At 33.3% G+C, this 11,209-nt stretch overlaps 1 protein-coding gene across 1 annotated transcript; it reads left to right on the forward strand.

Annotated features, from left to right (window-relative positions):
• Positions 1-109: 109 nt before the first annotated feature.
• Positions 110-11,155, forward strand: LOC141446978 (uncharacterized). The gene is made up of 6 exons (XM_074114061.1): positions 110-266; positions 424-580; positions 3,300-3,639; positions 6,719-6,814; positions 7,401-7,582; positions 10,821-11,155. The coding sequence occupies exons 1-6, from the start codon at positions 210-212 to the stop codon at positions 10,895-10,897; spliced, it is 909 nt and encodes a 302-aa protein (XP_073970162.1). The 5' UTR covers positions 110-209; the 3' UTR covers positions 10,898-11,155.
• Positions 11,156-11,209: the final 54 nt, after the last annotated feature.

Below are 11,209 nucleotides of genomic sequence, written 5' to 3' on the forward strand. Positions count from 1 at the left end.
TCGAATTATAATATTGTAGGCTTCTGCAAAAAATAAATCAACACTCATTGTTTTAAGATTTAGCGTTTGCGCAAATAAACCTAAATACTTATAATTGGGCAGGCACTGTTTGTGCGGTTATAATAATCCCAATCATGACGTCATTACTCCGATTGCATTTGGTTGGGCACTAACACAACACTCGTGACCGATAAGAGATATTGAAGGAAATGTATAGGGTAGGCAAAAAGAGGGATTACAGAAGAAAGAATAGAACAAAAATTCAGGTAACTAAAAATAAAATTAATCGTGTCATAACGTTCATTCTGCATTCAAAAACTTGTTATTTACTTCTTCTGTAGCATGTGTTATGGCAATTTATGCCCTTTACTTGGTGTTCTGCAGTTAGCACAGAAACATCATCTAAATTGATGTTATGTTCAGGAATTTTTTGATCCTGGCTTGCAAATTTTTCAAAAAACTCCAGTCACCGTTTTGGAAGAGTTGTTTCCCAAACGCGCTGTCTACTCATGGGCAGTTGCAAGAAATTACGGATGTGCAGATCTTTTTAGATGTCGAGTTACAGTTCCAAATTGTACAGGTAATAAGATTTGTATCTATAGTCATTGTATGAACTATTTTATTTATCTGATCCTTGCAACCAATTATTCCAATTTTTTTTTATATATTAAAATGTGTATTTATAAACATGATATACTTTTTTACACGTTTTATTTTTGTGTAACGCCAATTATTACTTGTTACCGTACTATATTTTATGCTAGTCGTAACTTATGCTAGCTTATACTGTTTGGTGCTTACTGATATCGTTTGTTGGTAGTTTCTTAAAGTTTGTTTCACAGCTTTGTTCCCACCGAATTCTTCAGTTAAGGCAGATGGCTCTATAGTTGATATGAATGTCAACATTAGCGGATTCTTAGATAGCATAAAAATTTATTGCTTTAAAAGATTTAAAATTTTGCTGTCCGAAAGGAAGAGTGCTTCAGATGTGCGCTTAGCGTATGCCTTCGGTTCTTTTGTTTGTAGCATGTAACAAGAGAATGAAGGGTGAAAATAAGTCTCTGAAAGTTGGAACCAATGCTGCGATGTCACACATCGCATTGGTTACGTTTATCAAATACAACGTGTAATAGTTTTAATAAACTGATAATCAGGCATTAAAATAATCAACTTTTAAATAAAGTAATAAAAAAATTGTTAAAAGCTGTTTGTTGGGAAACATGTAACTATTGTAACCTCCTTTATATTTGCAAGTTCTTTGGCACATTTGGTTACGCATGTACACTGGGCCAAAAAAGTCTGTGAACACTAACCTAAATTTTATTACTTTTATTATTATCTTATTAGAAACTTCTTTTATTTTCAAATGAAATATACTATTCGATAGAGAGAAACCAGAGTTTTTCATTTTATATTCAATCTTTTATTTTTGTTCAGCAGGAATATCACAATTAAATGTTTAACAAAACAACACCCCAAACGAATGCAAAAAAAGTCTGTGAACACTTTGCAGAAATAAATCATTCTTACACATTGTACGTGAATTATAAATTTTAAAAACTTGTAGGACCTCCTATGTTCCTAATCACTTCCAACAAGCGAGCTTTCATCGATCCTAATAATTTTGTGGTCGTCAATGTTGGAATTTTATCCCACTCTTCTAAAATAGCGTTTTTTAGTTGTTCACGGTTTCTTATTCCTCGTTTATTTATTTGGCGGCTGATTTCATCCCACAAATGTTCTATTGGGTTAAGGTCTGGCAATTGTGGAGGGGTGTTTAGGCGCCAGAGTGTATTATTTAAAAGCCATTCCCGAGTTTTTAGTGCGGTATGTTTCGGGTCATTGTCTTGTTGGAAGACAAACGTTCCCTCCAACCCTAATTTTTTTGAATTTTTTTTTAAATTGCGTCTTAATATATCCACATACACATATTGGTCCATCATACCATTAATTAGATCTAACTTGCCCACTTCTTTAGCACTCATGCACCCCACACCAGAATGTTGCCTCCCCCATGCTTAAAAGTAGGCTTCATATTTTTCATTTTCATAGCTTCATTTCTTTTTCGCCACACTTTTTGTCGTCAATCAGACCCACATACATTGAATTTCGACTCATCTGAAAAGATTACGGTTTCCCAGAAACTAGAAGGCTTAGAAACATATTCTTTCGCGAAATCCAATCGGCGGTTACGATTTATTTTATTGATTAAAGGTTTTTTCCTCGGGACTCGACCGCAATAATCGTATTCATGTAATTTATTTCTAATTGTCTGCGGTGTTACGCTTACACATAACCATTTGATAATTCTTGACTGATTTTTTGAGCGCTTGTCCTGGGTTCTTCTCGAACAGACTTCAGAATTTGCCGTTTATGAAAGGAATTAAGTTTTGGTGGCCGTCCACTGCGTGGCCTACTAATCACATTTCCGTACTTTTTAATTATATTATGCACCGTTGAAGGGTTTTTTTGAACTATCTTCCCTATTTCTCGAATACTTTTTCTTTCATTTCGCAACGTCACAATAAGTTCTCGAATTGGTCTGGGAACTTCCATATTAGTGGTTAAATATGCACTAATTAGATTATTTATTCACAAAACTGACTGTAGTGGTTTCTACAATACAATAGAGAACTTTGAAACTTTATTCAATCGTTTTTCTGTTTGTTATCTTAATGTTTTTACATATTTATACAGCTGTTCACAGACTTTTTTTGCATTCGTTTGGGGTGTTGTTTTGTTAAACATTTAATTGTGATATTCCTGCTGAACAAAAATAAAAGATTGAATATAAAATGAAAAACTCTGGTTTCTCTCTATCGAATAGTATATTTCATTTGAAAATAAAAGAAGTTTCTAATAAGATAATAATAAAAGTAATAAAATTTAGGTTAGTGTTCACAGACTTTTTTGGCCCAGTGTATGTATAAAGAACTATTTTTCTAACTACTCGTACAATTTCAAATCTGCGCTGTAAAAATTTAAAATAGTGTGGAAGCGCAACAATGAACGCGAATGGGTAAAACTGGTCACTGCTTATTAAGGTTTTTTTTTTTTTTTTTTTTTTTTTTTTTTTTTCATTGTCGGCTAGGGAGAGACGGCAGTTTTAGTTAAGATTGTGTTCATGTTTCATGTAGTAAAGTCCTCCAATTCTTGAGGTCTTGAGTTAAAGGAATTATCTAGTAATATTAAATTATGAAGATTTTTCTCCGTCATCTAATTTATAGTTAAACATCTGAAAAAAATATATTAAAATTAGAAAATTAACCTGATTTATTTTATATCTTGACTTTTTTTAGGAGAAAGCATTTCATTTTCGAAGCAGATTGCCAAACACCAAGCTGCATTAGAAACATTAATCAATTTACAAAAGTACAGTGGGAACAGAGATTTAGAGAATTTTATCAGAAGTTATGTGTGTGGGGGTTCATCAATTTTTTGCTTAAAAAGTATATTTCCTGGACAAGAAAATGTTAATTTTGCGTATGAAGGGACTGAAAGAAGTCGTTCAAGAACTCGGGGTAGAAATCGTTCTAGGACCAGACCCCCATCTAGATGTATACCACAAGTCGGAAATGAAGGCCAAAAGCGATCAAGAAGTTGTTCAAGAACCCGGGGAAGAAGTTCTTTCTGTGGCAGGTAATTGATTCACATTACAATTTTCAATTAAGCTTAGATTTTGTTTGAAAATGTGCAGTTAAGTTATGTGTAAGTTATGTTATGTAAGTTATTAAAACTGTCCGGTAGGACAGTTGTATAAGGGTTGATGGTCAAAAACTGCACGAAAAAGCGTAACGTTGAAAAACACCCAACTTTGACAATTTTTTTCTCTTTTTCTATAAAAGATAAAATTCCCAAATTTTCTTTAAAATAAAGGGCAAATCCTCCTTTATGACTGTAATTTTTTGCAACAACCCAGATCTAATAGGTTTTGAGAAAAAAGTTGCTGAAAATGAGCAAAAACGGCTTTTTCAAAAATTGTTGTTGTTCTTGTTCTTGTTGTTCTTCTTCTTCTTCTTGTTGTTGTTACCTTTTTTGTAAACAACGTAGCGCCTAAACGCGTGAACCGATTTTCATGAATGAGGTGTCATTCGATTCGGAATTTTATGTAGATGTGCCTTTTGGGGGTCTCGGCCCTGTACATTGAATGGGAGAGGAGTTAGCCCCCTTTATGTAAGGCCCCCTCCAAAATTATTATTACTAATTACTCTGTAAATCTTGGCCCGATTTTGATAAAATTTGGTAGGATGATAGGGTTAGGGCTCCCCTACCTAACAATAAAGCGACGATCTGCTCTTACACTTGTTAAGGGGAAGTATAGCAATCGTTTCAAATTATCGACACGTGAACCGATTTTCATGAATGAAGTGTCATTCGAATCGAAATTTTGTACAGATTTGTACTTTAAAAGTCTCGACGCTATGCCTCATAAGGAGGGGAGTTCGCCCCACCCAAATAAGGCCCTTTCTGAAACTATTATTACCAATATTTCTACAAAGCTTAGTCCGATTTTGATAAAATTTAGCACGAAGAAGTGATTAAAGCTCCTCTATGTGGCTGTGAAGTGCCATCATGCTCTTACACCTACTAAGAGGAAGTACTGCAATCGTTAAAATTATCAATGAGTGAACCGATTTACATCAATGAATTGTCGTTCGATTCAAAATCTTTGCCTTTTAGGGAGAAGTACTGTAATCGCAGTTTATTTTTCTTGCTCCTCTTAAAAGGAAGTACTGAAATCGCAGTTTAATTTTGCTATTTACGTACAAATACCTTCCTATTTTATTCAAAACGCTTTCTCAAAAAAATGGTTATTGAGGATGGTTTGGGGACCGTAACTATAATCATTCTTTAAAAAGATCTCTCCAGTGGTAGTTACGGTTCCGATTTAACACCTTATCAGGTTATAATGATAGAATACCTTATTCCAAATTTTAAAAAATCTGTAAAGCAGACGTAACTTTGCAAATAGACAAAAAGGAAAATCTATCCAAAAGGTACAAAAATCTCCTTAACAAAAACTTACAGTTTTAAAAGTTAAGTATAAGGGTTGATTAAACGCCAAAAGGTACACAAATCAGCAGTTCCCAACATTTCATTAATACTTCATTGATATAATTTAAGTAATTTTACTGCATTAACTTTTCCTTCACATTTTTTAGAATTTATTAGATGTCACAGACCCTTATGCTGGCCAGTTCATTCATAATATTTTTTTATTATAATTATGATAAAATGAGTGATGAATTATTCTGAGTAGTCACATATACATGCATGTTAAAGTAGAAAAAAACAAAGTTAGAGTCGGCCACTTTTTAAATTTCAATCACGGAGGATTCAAAACAATATTTCAGTCTTAAATTCGTCTTACCGAAATATTCGTGAGCACAAATAACATACATTTAATAACAAGTAGATTATTCAACAATATTTACTCATTTCTCAATTGTAATTTAATTTAGTCCCCCTAATTTTACTTATGGTAAAATACTGGAATAATTAGCTGTCCTAAAAATATGCATATCTTTATTTTCTTTATTTTATATTACATATATATAACATTGTGGGAAGAACACCTAGATTGAGAATGTAATTGAAGAAAACTATATTATTTGCGATAAAGCCAGATTATTTATTACTTATTATTACAAACGTTTGACTACAACATAAAATAACAATTACTTTAATCGAAGAATGAACTTAAACCAATGATTTTTATTTAAAAATAAAAATAAATGCATAAAATTATTGATGTAAAAAAAGTTTATGAATTTTTTAGCCTCTTATTTTTTTTATATTTTTTATAACGTTTTCTTTTTCACCTGTGATTAATAGTTTGATTATTATAGATAAATAGATATTACAGTCAATCTAAGTTAAATGGTGTGCTACTTGAGTAAATATTTTGTAGACGAAAATGGCCAGCATAAGGGTCTGTGACATCTAATAAATTCTAAAAAATGTGAAGGAAAAGTTAATGCAGTAAAATTACTTAAATTATATCAATGAAGTATTAATGAAATGTTGGGAACTGCTGATTTGTGTACCTTTTGGCGTTTAATCAACCCTTATACTTAACTTTTAAAACTGTAAGTTTTTGTTAAGGAGATTAAGTTATGTGCTGTTGGTTGTCTATATCTACTGTAAAACCTAGTAAATTGTGTGGTAACATTACTTTTAATTTGAAATTGTACAGGAAAGAATGTTGTTTTAATTTGATAAGAAAATTATCTGAATTGAATTTTTTTTTTTTTGTGATGCTCATTATAGTTTAAAGAGTATCCTTTTGAATAAGGACCTAACTGCCGCTAAATCTTCAATACTACAGAACACCTTGATGAAGCATTTGTTCAGAGGGAACGAGCAATGTGAACCGATGTTAATCAAGCTGACATTGCCATACACATTTACAAGGTTGTTAATGTTGTACTACGCCTGCAAAAAGAACAAACTTTTTTATATCACTAACCGCTGTTTCAATCAGCATTGATGGCCAAATTGATTCTTTGTGAGCCGCTAATAAGAAACTAACATTTCATTCAGAAGACAATCATCGTGTAACATGAGTAATATTTTGTGAATATCAGAAAGAAGTGATAAAATTAAGAACTTAAGTAGATTGTAGGGTCCGTGTATGAATGTCTGGATGATTTTACTGAATCCCTTTATATGAATAAAAAAAAATCTTGTTAAAGTATTTATTTATTTTTTTTTCTAGCGATATTTCATTAGCAGGCCCACCAACAGATGAACAAAGCCAAAGGCGATCCAGAAGTTGTTCGAGAGCCCGAGGAAGAAGTCCTTTCCATGGAAGGTAATATTGTGATATTGCAATTTTTTATTGAAGACGGTTTTAGTTTAAAATAAATGCGGTGTTAAAAGATGGTTGATTGGTGAGGGAGTGGCTTAATAAAATTTGAATTCACAGTGACCTATAAGATCGATGGTTCTTTAAGCGTGTGTGTTCTTAGAGTATTACTTCCGGCAGGTAAACAGGCAGTAAATGTTATTGAATGTTTATGAGCTAAAAGTTACCTTTGTGTTTAGTTAAATCCGAACACATTTCATCTACCATTACAGGGTAGGCCTTACCTGTCTGCAGAGAGTATTAGTGTCGAAGGTTGTAAGTGTTGTACCTCAGCGTCGCCGTAAAGAAGACATGTAGAATAAGAGATTGACATTGTATGAGCTGTCTTTATATAGACATCTATCATTTTATGTAACTGATCGTATGTGAATGTTATAATGATGTATTTTATAATCATACCTTAAATATGTTAATGGTTTTAAATACTTCTTAATATTAACCTATCCCCATAAGGGTGAAGTTACTAAGCTGAACCACTAAATCGAGAAAAGCTCTTATATTGAAGTATTGAACAGCTTTTTTATTTTTCCAGCGATAAGTTCGGAGGAGGTTGTCAGATGGCATGTGCACCAATGGGCGAAACAAATGCTGTAAAATGTTTAGAAGAGGAATGTAAACTTTCCGGTATTCCAGCACCAGAGTATTCTCCACATTTCCAAGGCAGAACTGGAGAATGGGTTGTTGTTGCTAAACTCGGGCCTTTTACTTCAAAAGGTATTCCAATTTAAATGTTAAATTCATTTATACATTTTAAAGAACATAAAAGACATAATCAAATGAAGCAATGTTAGGTAAGGAGGGCAAAATTTTCCATTTTCTATGTCTATTTTTTCTACATTACTCAAATTTACGAAGAAAGCTGTAGCATGTTGAAGAGTAAATACTTTTCTCTTCTTGTCGTTGAGAATTGATATCAAAGCTGAATTCAAGCTGCACTTTTAGTCTGAAGATCATTCAAATTTGTGGATTTTACCGAACCAATCCAATCCACTCTACTTACTAAATAGCCTCATAATTGCAGAATATGTCTCCCGGGTGAATTAGTTTTTTTTCTGGCGTACTTCACTTGAAGGATCATGCTTTATTTCGTCATGGTCGCCATGTTGGGGGAAAGTTGCGCAGATCATGAAGCTAACCATATCCCTGCAATGCTGGGCAATGTCAATTATTTTATAGTTCTGCATTTTGTATTATTCATACTACCAAGTTTCCGATTTCATCCTTCTTCAAAGGTGTATGGCACATAAGGTTTTTTACAAAATAATTTCGTTTCTATTTTAGTTATTTGTCGTCTTATAGTGTAGTCATTTGACTATAACTTACTTAAATCTGATTAGCTATAATAGTATTTTACACATTATAAAATTAACCCCTTATTTTTGCTATCAAAGTTTAACAAACAAAGTTTTAACCTCATTAAGTGGGTCTCTCTTTTCCCTATTGTGCAGCTAATCGTCTTTTTAAATAATCTTTGTTTAAATAATATTTGATCATTTATAGAGTTTAACATACGAGGGTCGTTTGAAAAGTCCGTGCAAAAATAAAAACTACTTAATTTTTTGGGGTAAACCTTTTTTTTTATTTTTCAACATAGTCTCCTTTTAGGCTTATACACTTCGTCCAACGCTGCTCTAGTTTGTTGATCCCTTCCGAATAATAGGATTTGTCCAAGTCTGAAAAATAGCCATTCGTTTCTGCAATCACCTCCTCATTTGAATAAAATCTTTTTCCCGCCAGCCATTTCTTCATATTGGGGAACAAATAGTAGTCCGAGGGAGCCAAGTCTGGAGAATAGGGGGGATGTGAAATGAGTTGGAACCCTATTTCCATTAATTTTGCGACCACAACTGCTGAGGTGTGAGCTGGTGCGTTGTCGTGATGGAAAAAGACTTTTTAGTGGGCCAATCGTGGGCGTTTTTCTTGCAGCTCGGTTTTCAAACGGTATAATAACGATGAATAATATGCACCTGTAATAGTTTTACCCTTTTCCTGATAGTCGATGAGGATTATTCCTTGCGAATCCCAAAAGACAGTCGCCATAATCTTTCCGGCCGAAGGAACGGTCTTCGCCTTTTTTGGCGCAGATTCCCCCTTGGTAACCCATTGTTTAGATTGTTCTTTGGTCTCAGGAGTGTAGTGATGTATGCATGTTTCATCCACAGTGACGAAACGACGCTTAAAGTCCTGCGGATTCTTCTGGAACAGCTGCAAACCGTCCTTGCAACACTTCACACGATTTCGTTTTTGGTCAAGCGTGAGCAATCGCGGCACCCATCTTGCGGATAGCTTTGTCATGTCCAAATGTTGATGCAAAATATTATGTACCCGTTCATTCGAGATGCCCACAGCACTAGCAATCTCACGCACCTTCACTCTTCTGTCATCCATCACCATATCCATGGATTTTATCAATGATTTCTGGAGTAGTAACCTCAACAGGGCGTCCAGAACGTTCAGCGTCACTTGTGCCCATATGGCCACTCCGAAAATTTTGAAACCACTTATAAACTGTTCTAATCGAAGGTGCAGAGTCACCATAATGTTTATCAAGCTTCTCTTTAGTCTCCTGAGGCGTTTTGCCTTTCATAAAGTAGTGTTTAATCAACACACGAAATTCTTTTTCGCCCATTTTTTGAAAATCACTCGACTTCCTCGATTCAAACGAATGCCAAACACAAAGAAATAGACCGATCTGGCTGAAACTTGGCGTGTGTTCTTCCAAGAGATGCTACTAACTAAACATAACCTCGATACGCGCCAGTGGTGCTATCTCTCAGACTTTGCACGGACTTTTCAAACGACCCTCGTAACTTCAATTTTATTGCGATAAAAACGCGCATAATTGTTGTAGACAGCCAGGCCTCAAATTGAAATAGTAAATAATAATAATAACCAGATTAAAAACGTGAAATGAGCTTAACGTAATAAAGCAGTCATAACTTTTTTTTCGAAATTCTGGTTTCTCTTTCTCGACTGTTCACTTAAGAAGCAGTATGAAACAATTGAGGTTTGCGTTCCTGTGCATGGATAACGTTTGCGCACAAGGGACTTTGTTTTTTCAACAAGAAATCATCTGTAGTTGTGAAAGGTTTTCTTGAACGTTCATCTCCATCTATTAATTCACCAAACACTAGAAACCAGTGTACCTACCACCTGTGACGAAAAGGTTCGACCAAAAATGTGTATTGCCTTTAGGCCATTTTTGATTATTTCCTTCCCTTAATACACCCAGTAATGGAAAAAGATTTTTAATAATTGTAACTATAAAACTAAAATCGTAGGGGAAACTAAGAGTGATTCTAGTCAAACCTTTCCTAAGACTGCTTCCAGTATAGAAACATAGTTGGGTAAGTGCATACTTGCTTTGAAGGAAATAAAAATTTAATAAGTTTGCAATTAATGCATGCTTTTTTCAGAATAATCCTGATTTCTATTTCGTTTCCCAAGTAAAATTATGCGGAAAATTTCTGGTTAACTAGCTGATCTTTGGTAAACGTAAATAGAAACATTTACAATTGCAATTAACTTTTCCGAAAGCTGCACAGAAATCTTCTTGTCGGTTAATATTCTCTAGTACCATTTTAAACTTTTTCTGCTGCATAAATTGATCATTAGTTCTCAAATAATTTATCACTTATACTTAGGAAAGTTCGTAACTAAAGCACTAGCTAAGTTCAAAACTAAAGCACAAGCTTTCTAGATGAACTATTTTGTTTTATGTTAATGGTCCCATCAATAGTGTTAAATATTGTATTACTATTTCAAATTATTCTTAAAAAAAATCAAAATAAAAAACTTCGCAGTAAAGCATATTCTTTTAGGCTCATCCACACATGTGCTTCACGTGCACTCAAACGTAGTTCTTGATGACTAGAAAAAAAGTGCTTTTTGACCTATTAGTAAATCAATGACTTCTTTAATGAAAACTAATTACTTTATATTTAAATATTAGGCTTTGGAATGACACGAGAGTTGGCCAAACAAGCTGCTGCTGCAGCCTTGATAGATTCATTCTTCATGGAAAATTGAAAAAAAAAATTAATTCACAAATGTTTGTATGGTGCTTTTTCCAGTTTTAAAAATAAATTTTTTAAGATATTTTTCTATCAATTTAAAGTGTTTTAAAAGAATTTTTTACTTTTGTTTACTTAATTTTTTACATTAATGTTTTAAGCTGTCTTATTTTAAAGTATGTTATGTACTTTAAATAACTTTAAATGAGTACAAATTTGTCAGTAGTTGTATCTTTTATATTGAAATAAATCAATAATGTGTTTCATTAAAAAATCGTTATGTTCTAATTTCATTAGCACAAGAATAAGTCAGTTTTGCACAAAAGAA

The sequence above is a fragment of the Rhodnius prolixus genome, unplaced genomic scaffold, assembly GCF_049639745.1.
Source record: "Rhodnius prolixus isolate KJV_2025 unplaced genomic scaffold, Rpr scaffold_7, whole genome shotgun sequence".
Taxonomy (NCBI): Eukaryota; Metazoa; Arthropoda; class Insecta; order Hemiptera; family Reduviidae; genus Rhodnius; species Rhodnius prolixus.